This window comes from Danio rerio, chromosome 21 (assembly GCF_049306965.1).
Source record: "Danio rerio strain Tuebingen ecotype United States chromosome 21, GRCz12tu, whole genome shotgun sequence".
Lineage (NCBI taxonomy): Eukaryota > Metazoa > Chordata > Actinopteri > Cypriniformes > Danionidae > Danio > Danio rerio.
Genome location: NC_133196.1, coordinates 38,963,302 through 38,976,057, shown reverse-complemented (window position 1 = coordinate 38,976,057; position 12,756 = coordinate 38,963,302). Strand labels below are relative to the sequence as shown.

Below are 12,756 nucleotides of genomic sequence, written 5' to 3'. Positions count from 1 at the left end.
GATCGACAATATAAAACTGTCTAATCGAAATATTAAATGTAAATAAGTTTATTACTGTTATTAGTCGAATTAAGGTTATCACGTTATCGATATCATCATATGATAATCCAAATTTGTTGTATTTTATTCACAAGGTAAGTGCTGTAGGTCAAGTCTTTTTAAATTTGATGCCACAAGCTTGGCACACTTGTCTTTTTTTTGCCCGTTCCTCTTTGCAGTACCTCTCAAGCTCTATCAGGTTGGATGTAAAGCGACGGTGTACAGCCATTTTCACATCTCGCCAGAGATGTTCAATAGGATTTAGGTCTGGGCTCTGGCTGGACCACTCAAGGACATTCACCGAGTTGTTGTGAAGCCCCTCCATTGATATTTTGGCGGTGTGCTTTGGGTCATTGTCCTGCTGGTAGATAAAGCGTCGCCCCAGTCAAGAGCACTCTGTAGCAGGTTTTCATTCAGGATGTCTCTGTACATTGCTGCATTCATCTTTCCCTCTATCCTAACTAGTCTTTCAGTTCCTGTTGCTGAAAAACATCCCCACAGCATGATGCTGCCATCACCATGCTTCACTGTAGGGATGGTATTATCCCAGTGATGAGTGGTGCCTGGCTTTCTCCAAACGTAACGCCTGGCATCCACTCTAAGGAGTTCAGTTTTAGTCTCATTAGACCAAAAATGTTGTTTCTTTTGGTCTGAGAGTCATTCAGATGCCTTTTGGCAAATTCCAAGTGGGGAGTGGCTTCTGTCTGACCACTACCATACAGGCCTGATTGGTGAATTGTCGTTGTCCTTTTGTAAGGTTCTCCTCTATCCACAGAAGAAAGTTCGACCTTAGACAGAGTGACCATTCGGTTATTGATTACCTCCCTGACCAAGGCCCTTCTCCCCTGATCACTCAGCTTAGATGGCCGGCCAGCTCTAGGAAGAGTCCTGGTGGTTCCAAACATCTTCCACTGACAGATGATGGAGGCCACTGTGCTCATTGAAACTTTCAGAGCAGCTGATTTTTTTCTGTAACTTTCCCCAGCCTTGTGCCTCAAGACAATCCTGTCTTGGAGGTCTACAGACAATTCCTTTGTCTTCATGCTTGGTTTGTGCTTTGACATGCACTGTCAACCCTGGGACCTTGTACAGACAGATGTATGCCTTTTCAAATCACAGCAAAAAGGTCGCTGGTTCGAACCTCGGCTCAGTTGGCATTTCTGTGTGGAGTTTGCATGTTCTACCTGCCTTCGCGTGGGTTTCCTCCGGGTGCTCCGGTTTCCCCACAGTCCAAAGACATGTGGTACAGGTGAATTGGGTAAGCTAAATTGTCTGTAGTGTATGAGTGTGTGTGTGTGTGTGTGAATGTGTGTGTGGATGTTTCCCAGAGATTGGTTGCGGCTGGAAGGGCATCCGCTGCGTAAAAACTTGCTAGATAAGTTGGCGGTTCATTCTGCTGTGGTGACTCCGGATTAATAAAGGGACTAAGCCGACAAGAAAATGAATGAAAATGAATGAACATTATGTAAACAAAATCAGACACATCAATACTGAAGTGTACAAATGTTTCAGCATTTTTTAATTAAAAACGCATTCTGTATCATTAAAATATGCAACAGTTTTTGAAATTCTCTTTCAACAGGACGCTAAATCCATTTAAAAACACTTAAATCGTGAGCTAGCGGTTAGCACACATGCTACTACATATTGAGCTGTGCTGCTCATTCAAATCTGGCTCATCATTTCCACTGTTCCTCTCAACACAAAGGCCAAAACTAAATCAAATAAAAAACAACATGTATATAGAGTATTATGAGAATGTCCTTTTTGAGCTACATTCAGAGATGACACCTACACATCCTAGGTGCGGACACAACAATGCTGTGTGTCCTCCCAATCCATATTTGTCTTCCCATACACCTTGGTGTAGAAATATCCAGCCATTGCATATTCTTCTCCTTCCATTAAATCACTTGCTCATTGCTTCCCCATTCACGCGTATAGAAACCCTCATTACACCATTACCCCCACGTCACCCTTATATATACTTGGGATGCGTGAGGCAAAGCACAGCGCCATGGCAACCTCGCAGAGCTGAATAAGTTCTTAAAAGTGCCACGATTTACAAAGAATACGAACGGTCGCGCGGGTAATGACTGAAATCTTCCTTCCATACCGATTTCACACTTGTGGGCGGATGGTTTGACAGGGAGTGAGAGTCAAATATGTGAGGATATCGATCAAAATATCTCTCTGAAATGAAAGTTATCAGGAAAGTGTGACAACCACAAGCTCTGCTTTAGGGAGATGTTCCAAAATGAGCAGATGTACTAACCTTTCAGAATGGGAAAAACTTGTCTCTTTTGAAATAAAGAGTTAAATGAACGCTGTTTAAATCAAAAGGTTATCTGAAGAACAACAAGTATCAAAGATGGCAGGAAAGGTCAGGGGAACAAAACCGGCATTGTTTTTGCCACATGTAACAGGCCTCCTCTTCTTAAAAATCTTAATATATTTTTGGTTAGAGAGTCTCTAATAAATCGAAAATTACGAAAATGGTCCAACAAGTGAGCCTCCTGTTGCTGAAAGCCAAAAAAAGTTCCTCCAGTGTCCCTCAGTTTCAGAATTCTGACAGACACGGGCAGGTCCGCACTTTTGGTCTGCCTTGCAGACATATGGTCTCATCACAAAAACAGAACAGAATATGAAGAACAACTTCATAATCTTGAAAATAACAAAGCATTATTAAGTTTCCCTTGCCAAAACTCATTCAACCTATAATGGTCAAATCAGGGCTCCAGTTTGTTTAAGACCTGAGGCTTTTAACCAAAAAACTCCTTAAGAAGAGCTCGAAGGCAGTGAGTGTTTGAAGAGAGAAGCCTCTAGAGATGTTCTAGACGGCCAATCCCAAATCGAAGAGATCTAGCAACCCACGCACACAATCTCCAATTGGTGAGTCGGTTAGCATCCCCTTAATTTTCCACTGGCGTCGGGTTCTGCGGCAGTGGCGGGGTTGTGGGAGGCTGGCTGACGATCACCTGGACGACATAGTCTCTTGAGATCTTCAATTCTTCCAGCTTCATCTTGTCGGTGAGCGGTCGGCCTGAGAAGAACCAGCGCTGGCTGGTGGCCGCTACGCCTTCCTGGGTCTGCAGACGCCGCTTCATCTGCTGGACACTGTCGCTGGTGCGGACTGCCAGGCGCAGATCCCTGCCTGTAGAGAGACGTAGGCGCAACTGGCATTCTTGGCCCTCGCTGGCTGGAGCTTCTGGGACCTCAATGGTCTCCGACTCGCTCTTTTCCTCAATCATGTTTACAGGAGGGGAGAGGCAGTAGACAGGCAGCTGGTAGCGGTTCCCCAGCTCATCGTAGCATTCAGTCAGAGCGCCTGCAGACATAAAATAACAAGCCTTAGAAGACATATCAAACGTTTTGATACAGTAGACCACACTTTTCAATACATGTTAATCATATAGACTATATAGTATAGGGATTCTTAATCTCAGTCCTGGAGGTCCTGTGTCTTGCAGATTTTTGCTCCATCTCCAATTAGAAACACCTGGGCTAGCTAATAAAGCTCTTACTAGACATTCTAGAAACATCCTTGCAGGTGTTTTTAGGCAAGTTGGAGCAAAAATGCAGGACACCGGACCTCCAGGACCGAGTTCGAGTAGTGGAATAAGAACATTTTAAGGAGCCCCTATTATGAGTTTTGAAAATGAGCTTCTATGCAGTGTGTAACACTGAATGAAAACATCCAGCTGCAAGTGCATCTTGTTTAAAACTATTGATTCTTTAGCTAAGTATTTGACTCAAGAGTCGAATCAAGCTGGATTTGGATCTTTTGTTTGATTGCATTGACATTGATACGGTAAATCACCAAATATATACTTCCAGTTCCGGTAAAATGTGCACACCCTTTCCCTCCACACACTAGTGGCGGCGTTGGGGATCACAGGAATGATCATGATGCGAAGATGAATCGGCTTTTTGTTTTTTCCTGTCATTTTTTATGATGACTGATACAATAAACTACACTGCAATGCGGGATTCACAGGCTGTTTGATAATGAAGGAGAAGCAGAGACTATTGGACTTTGACAGAGACTTTGTCAGTTACTTTTACAGTTCAAATGGACCAGTTTCTTCTTCCTCTGGATCATAACATGTAAGTGTCATTAAAATTGTTGCCTCGTTTTGTGTAGTTTGCAAAATATGAGTTTAATTGTGTGTTATAAGTTGTAATGCTGCTTCTGTAATCTGTAATCCCAGTGCTGCTTGTAATCTTGTAATGATCATAGATCAGTTTTTGTACTGTATCTCTCAGGTCAAATCTATATGGGGCCGTTCACAAATCGCGTCCAAAATCACGTTAAAAACGCGACATATGCTTCTTCCTTTACCAATTTAAATGCGTTTCTGAGCTAGTGATCCTCTGCTGTTTGTTGCTTTGGCCACCATCAGCTGTTCATACACATGAGTGGTGCGGTCAATTTTCAAAATAGTTCAACTTTTGCCACTGTGTGGATTATTACTGAATGTGTGTCATTGTTATTTCTTGAGGTTAGGTTTAAGAGGAGAGTCTATGCTGGTGTTTAACTGCATTGCTTTATTGCATTCCTGCATCAGACTCTCACATACGTTGTGCTATTTCATATAGTAGCCGTGGTGGGCATTTCTCTCTGTCTCGTGCTGAACGCAGTTGACCAATCGGAACAGACAGGATCATCGGACCAATCAGCGTAAATTAGCTTCGCGTTAAGGATGGGTTTGAGAAGAAATGAATCACTGAGCAATTCGTATGGGAGTCGCTGGATAATTAGGTAAAAAGAAATGCATATTATAAGACAATAAAAGTGTTTTTCGACCAGTTGCTGGAGACCCCTAAAACCAAAATATGACATTTTTAATGGAAAATAGGGGCTCTTTAAAGAATTAATTTACCCAAAAATAGAAATCCTGTAACTAATTATTCACCTTTATGTCATTTCAGTCCCCTGAGATTTATTTTCAGAACACAACACAAGATATTTTACAGAGTTCCATAATCTTTCTTCTATATCAGTGGCCTCAAGATGTACAGAAAAAGAACCAAAATCATTAGCTGTGACTTCAGTGGTTCAATTGTAATCCTAAACTATTAGGAATATGACGCTTGTGTGTTATGCTGCAGACTCTAATGGCACAATGTTGTATAGTTCGTAGTAACCCTGTTGATTTCTCTCAAGGTTTTTTTTTCCCTTCACTTTCGTCAATTGGTAAAGTTTTGTTCCTCATAACTGTCACCACTGGCTTGCTTGGGTTCAGTCTGGGATTACTTTTACTTACGATTACTAGCAGTGATACATTTACAAATGATTATGCATACTTCATTATGAAAGTCCTCAAAAGCAGTATGTTTCTGAAACATTTACCTTACAAATCCCTTAATAAATTTGAAAGTTAAAAGGAAATCTCCCTAAGATTTCAAAATACACCGGAAGAAGAAACCAAGACTCTGAAGGGAAAGCCCTCCTCCTTGGATTGGCACATATTTGAACTCTTTCTACAAGGCATAGAAATGCTAATATAAACAAAATCTCAAATCGTAAACACAATTGATGGCTATTCATCCATTATGCATTAAGAATATGTATTTTATGAAAGATCAAATCTCTTCCAGTGAAACACCCTTGGCCTCGTTTTCATTAATGAAAAGATGTACACTTGGTATTTCATAACCACATATTCTAACCTCAAGCAAGCACAGCGTTAGCCACCGAGGTTGTTTTGAAATGCGTCACATGACGAGCATTCCTTAGACTATGACATAAAGACCTATTATAAATCAAAGAGGAACTAGGAGCAATGAATCAAAGTCAGGGTTCACACCAAAAGAACAATGGGATTAAATCTCCAAAGAGGAAGTAAATCATAGTAATCACAATAAGCTACACCTCCATGGAATTCAGCAAAAAAAATATTGTCATATCAAAAGGATGACACACATGAGAGTTCTGTAATTTATATATGTTTTATTCGTATCGGTAATGAAAATGTTTCTGCTTCGGATACTTTCAGGTGAAACTCTTTCCTGATCATCCGATCAGAGAACATGTGATGAAACCAGAATAAAACGAGGAACAAATTAGCTAGAAGTGAAAACTAACGCGTCGTCCCTGGCATAATAATCTAATAAGATGCTTTTTATACAAAAATTCTTTCCAGCTTTTTTCATGAACACTTATCCTTGAAACTTCTTCATGACAGAAGAAGTGCTCAGATCTTGTGAAAGAACTTGTTGATCCAGTTCACAAAGGCGATTTGTTACCATATTTGAGATTCAAATGGTTTGAACAGCTTTTAGCAGGATGAGAGAGAATATCAGACTTCATAACCTCATGTCATATTACTTCATATAGTAAATACAGCACACAGGCTCTATTGCGTTTGTTCTGATTCTTTGTTCTAGTAAAAGCCTAAATATCTCCACAAAATGTTTTTCAAGGTTTTTCTTGCAATGTTTGATTGGGGAAAAAATCATATGAGTTTGAAACTAATTATGAGTCAATAAATATTTTTTGATGAATCATTCAGAGTTAGTACAACCATTAACTATTAACCATTATACACACCAACAAGCATTTGATATGTTTTTTTTTTTATAGCAAACCCACAGTTGTGCATGAAAATAAATGTTTACAGTGTCAGTAAAGCTCCTCCCTATATATTGTTGAATATAATCTGATAATGGCAAATGTCTGATTTTACCAGTGAATAAATTTGTGTAATATGACAGATTGCAAGCATATATATAAAACATAATAATTCAACATCAGAATTATTATAAGTAGAATAGAATTATTTATAGAAACCAGTAGACCTACACATAATATTATTATCGATGTTGTGCCATATGTTTGTTTTTACCATACCTTTATTTTACATCTACAGAATCGTGAGAAAATTGTGATCTTTATTTTTAAGCAACAAAATCATGATTCTCATTTTAGCCAGAATCGTGCAGCTCTAAAATATATATATATATATATATATATATATATATATATATATATATATATATACACACACACACACACACACACACACACACACACACACACACACACACACACACACACACACACACACACACAGTATGTCACAAAAGTGAGTACACCCCTCCTACTTCTGCAAATATTTATTTATAACTTTTCTTAGGACAACACTGCAAAAATGACTCTTTGACACAATAAAAAGTAGTCAGTGTAAAGTGTGTATAGCAGTGTAAATTTATTGTCCTCTCAAAATAACTACAAATATAGCCAATAATAGCTGAACCCCTGGCAACAAAAGTGAGAACACCCCTAAGTGAAAATGTGAAATGTCAATATTTTGTGTCCATTATCATTTTCCAGCATGATTTTAATTATTTTGGGCATGGAGTTTACCAGAGCTTCACATGTTGCCACTGAAATTCTCTTTCACTCCTCCATCACAACATCATGGAGGTGGTGGACATTTGACACCTTGTGCTCCTCAACCTTCCTTTTCAGAATGCCGCAGAGGTGTTCTATGGGGTTTATGTCTGGAGACATGCTTGGCCAGTCCATCACCTTTACCCTCAGCCTCTTTAGCAAGCCAGTGGTTATCCTGGAGGTGTGTTTGGGGTCATTATCATTCTGGAACTCTGCTCTGCAGTCCAGTTTCCTGAGAGAACTGCTTCAGTATGTCACAGAACATGTTAGAATTCATGTTTCCCACAATAAAATGTAGCTCCCCAATGCCAGCAGCACTCATGCAGCCCCAGAACATGGCACTCCAACCATCATGTTAAATGGTAGGCAAGACACACATGTCTTTGTACTCCCCACCTGGTTGCTGCCACACAGACTTGACACCATCTGAACCAAATGGGTTTATTTTGGTCTGAGACCAGTAATCCTGGTCCTTAGTTTGCATGTCTACAGCAAATTGTTTGCAAGCTTTCTTGCATCGTCTTTAGAAGAGTTTTTCTTCGAGGACCACAATCATGCAGACTAATTTGATGCAGTGTGCGGCGTACGATCTGAGCACTAACGACTGACCTCCCATAGATTCAATCTCTGCAGTAATGCTGGAAGCACTCATCTGTCTGTTTTTTACAGACAATCTTTGGATGTGACGCTGAGAACGTGCACTCAGCTTCTTTGGCTGACCATGGCGAGGCCTGTTCTGGGAAAAACCTGTCCTCTTAAAGCACTGAATGGTCTGGGCCACTGTGCTGCAGCACATTTTCAGAGCGTTGGCTATTGTTTTATAGCCTAGGCCATCTTTATGTAAGGCAACAATTTGTTTTTCATGTCTTCTGAGAGTTGTTTGCCATGAGGTGCCATGTTGAACTTTCAGTGGCCTGGTTGAGAGAGTGGAAGAGCTTTTATACCAAATTTAACTCCCCTGCTATCTGTGGATACCAGAGACAGTGTAACACTTATGAATTACATGACACAGGGGAAGAAAAATGACTAATTGTGCTCAATTTTGACATTTTCACTTAGGGGTTTACTCATTTTTGTTGCCAGGGGTTCAGCTATTATTGGCTGTATTTGTAGTTATTTTGAGAGGACAATAAATTTACACTGCTATAAACACTTTTATACTGACAACTTTTCATTCTGCAGTGTTGTCCTATGAAAGGTTCATTCATTCATTTTCTTGTCGGCTTAGTCCCTTTATTATTAATCCGGGGTCGCCACAGCGGAATGAACTGCCAACTCATCCAGCAAGTTTTTACGCAGCGGATGCCCTTCCAGCTGCAACCCATGGAAACCTGGGAAACATCCACACTCACATTCACATACACACTCATACACTATGGACAATTTAGCTTACCCAATTCACCTGTACCGCATGTCTTTGGACTGTGGGGGAAACCGCAGCACCCGGAGGAAACCCACACGAAGGCAGGGAGAACATGCAAACTCCACACAGAAACGCCAACTGAGCCGAGGTTTGAACCAGCGACCCAGCAACCTTCTTGCTGTGAGGCGACAGCACTACCTACTGCGCCACTGCCACTGTATTATTTGTCTTGATTGCAATGCTATTTGTGGGATGGCATGGACTCTGGCACTGCTGGGGGATGGAGTGGGTGTTTTTCCGGGTGGGTTGGGAGGTTTGAGGAGTGGATTTTGTTTTGTTTATTGAAGGAAAATTGTAAGGATGCTGTGGCCACATGTAAAATCAATAAACACTCACATGTAAAAATCACAAAAAAACAAGGTGTACCAGGAATATGCACGGCGTCACATATTCGCTGCTTGCACACCAAATGCGCATCTACACTCTAAACTTATTGGCATTCCTTCCAAGGCGTCCGCTCAGCAGCCACATTTTAATAAAACTATAACGCTTCATAACAAAAATTCATATCGAACTTTGTTTTAATCAATATTGACAACGGTGTTCTCTCAATAAATACTGATTTTATAGCCCAGCCCTACCATAGTATATAAATGTTTGTGTGTGAATGTATGGGTGTTTCCCAATACTGGGTTGCTGCTGGAAGGGCATCTGCTGCATAATGCCACATTCACAGTAGCAGCGACTTTGTAGCTGCCTGTCACTTTGGGTGGGGACCTGCTGCAAACACTGTGTTTTTGGTTCACAGCAGGAGAATACAACCAGCCTCTGCGCGAGCTAAGTGGAGATCACTTGAGCTCTACTGGTGCTCTTATTTGCTGTCGCCCAAGAAAGTCACTCTTCATTTACATAAAGTTGAAGGATACTCAACTCTATCGTGTTGCCAACAGTCGCTGTTGCTCGCGTAGAACGCTCACTTGTCACTTAACTGCTGCTAGTCGCATATGCTTGTGGTTCATTCCACTGTGTTAATCCCTGTTTATTAAAAGACTAAACCAAAGGACAATGAATAAATGACTATCACCCAGACCTAGTGGACCCAGAAAAGCTTCCCTAAAGAGATAAAAAATCTGCATTCACCATGACATGAGGGTCTCCATGCCCTAGTTGTGTCACTCAAAAAAAAAAAAAAAAAAAAAGTCCAAACCAGGCTATAAGGAGGCGAGAAGACACTGACATATGATTCCCTCCAGCCTGAGAGGCTCTTTCCCCATTCAGGCGCAGACTTAAGTACCGCTCTCATCCTATTAATGTGTCTTTGACAAACGCATATAGGCAGGTGTACAGCCTGAGAGAGTCAATAATGTTCAAGAGATGCTTCAGAGGCTGCTTCTTGGCTCTCAGTCAAAACTGGTAACTGTCCCTGTTTCAAGAGCCTCGTGAGAGACTTTCGCCTCATGGTCTGCCACATATTGTAGACTGTACAGATATTTGTTTGATCTTTATAGTTGGCAACTATAGCCATTTCCAATGACAGATCAAAGTATTTGTAAAGAGATCAATAGTAAAAGTAGTGACAATTATTATTATTAGAAGTAGTAGTAGTACAGTAGTAGTGGAAACAGACAATACAGCAAGTCATTCCAAATCCTGAAATAATCAAAATATTGTTTAATATAAAAGCTAGACCAATAGACTTTGTTGCTGTTTTAAAGTAATTTACAGCAAAAATGCCCAGTAAACCACCACGTACATTCTTTAAAGTTCACTAGTGTAGTATGCACTGCCTTATGGCTCATTTTAAAACATTTACAGTAACTTACTGCGTATTAGGAATTTGTAATATTCTACTGTTTTCAAAGTTTTCAAGTACGGCTACTGTAGTTGAAGACAAAGTCATTAGTCGCTTCTTTTGAATTTACTAAATTCAGTAGTGAATACTAAACATTAAGTGTTTGTACTGCTAGTAAATGGAAAGAATTATATAACTTTTTTTAATAATTCACACAAACACAAACTAATAGAATTTTACTCCAGGTGGAGTGTGTTATTGCTTTAAAATGGAAAGAGACTCAAAGATCCTCTTGTAGTATGGATTAAAGGAATATTTTTATATACACACAGTTGAAGTCAGAATTATTAGCCCCCGTTTATTTTCCCCCTTTTTTCTATTAAACAGAGAGAAGATTTTTTTCAACACATTTCTAAACATAATAGTTTTAATAACTCATTTCTAACAACCGATTTATTTTATCTTTGCCATGATGACAGTAAATAATATTTGACTAGATATCACAAGCTCACAAGCACCACCAGTGTTCTCAAAGACATTATGAACACAGTAAGTACGATTTATTTATTTCTTGATGCAAGTACATAGTAGTTAAGGACACTTAATATAAAGTGGAACCAAATGTTTATTAAAAAAATTAAAAACTGCTTTGATTCTAGCCAAAATAAAACAAATAAGACTTTCTCCAGAGGAAAAATATCAGACTGTGAAAACGTCTTTGCTCTGTTTAAACATCATATTCAGAAATATATCTATAAAAAATAAAAAAATAAATAAAAGGGGGGCTAGTAATTCTGACTTCAACTGTATAGTAAATAAATAAACAAATAGTATATATATATACACATACACACACACACACACATATATATATATATATATATATGTGTGTGTGTGTGTGTGTGTGTGTGTGTGTGAGCAAAATCACACGAGTAGCAGTGCAATAAGGCTGTATATCGGCACTGGTGGGAGGCGTGCGTTGGCACGTGGCCGCAGGCTGATAGCCTTGGTGCCCCCACCAGTGTCGATATACAGCCATATCGCACTGCTACGAGTGTGATATTGCATTTATACAACAGTTTGTCGGCATACTTGTGTATATAAAACAAATTCAAACAAGGAGAGTCTCAAAAACCCTTTTTATGAGGAACTACTTTCTTCAAGATTCAAATCATAAGCTGACAGTTAAAGAGGCTGTGCGGGTGCTGATATTACTTAAATATATCACGGCTATCAGCCAATCAGAGAACCAGACAGAACTGTTGTATAAATACATACACACACACACACACACACATATATATATATATATATATATATATATATATATATATATATATATATATATATATATATATATATATATATATATATATATATATATACATACACATATACACACAATCTATCTATATATATATATATATATATATATATATATATATATATATATATATAGAGAGAGAGAGAGAGAGAGAGAGAGAGAGAGAGAGAGAGAGAGAGAGAGAGATTAAACAATATATAAATAGATTAATCTATATATGTATATATATATATATATATATATATATATATATATATATATATATATATATATATATATATATATATATATATATATATATATAGATAGATTAAACAACATGAACAACATGTAAGAATGATTAGACTGTCAAACCTTATCTTATTTTTTTGATAATGTTCAGATTTCCTGTATTAATAGCTTTAGTTCAGATTACATTTAATTTAGGCTTCAAAGACAAAATGTAACGTATGTACGAAAATGTGCATAGGATATTACACATTTAATGTTTTGTTGTTGTTTGTTTAACTGCAGAAGTTTCATAATAGTTTTGTAGTTTTTTTTTTCATATTCAATTATAGTAAGCGAATAAATATTTAGATAAATTTACACCCCCCTTGAGAGATTTTTATTCTTTTTTAAATATTTACCAATACAAATATTTTCGATTAATGGAGAGATTTTTTTCAACACATTTCAACACTATTTTAGACAAAAGTCTTGTCACTTAACAAAAATAATGTACAGTATAGAATATAAAGTTATGGTTCAGTGAAAATACAATAATATTTTATGACCCCCATGAGCTTACACGACTGCATGAATACAAATAACTTATTAATAAAGTCATCTGGAATGTCAAA

General features: G+C 38.4%; 1 protein-coding gene across 1 annotated transcript in view; it reads right to left on the bottom strand.

Annotated features, from left to right (window-relative positions):
* Window positions 1-1,530: 1,530 nt before the first annotated feature.
* ubtd2 (ubiquitin domain containing 2) overlaps window positions 1,531-12,756 on the bottom strand; it is a 64,121-nt gene continuing 52,895 nt past the window's right edge. The window contains 1 exon segment of the mRNA NM_001002718.2: window positions 1,531-3,367. Within this exon segment, the coding sequence (NP_001002718.2) occupies window positions 2,952-3,367 (416 nt within the window). The 3' untranslated portion in view covers window positions 1,531-2,951.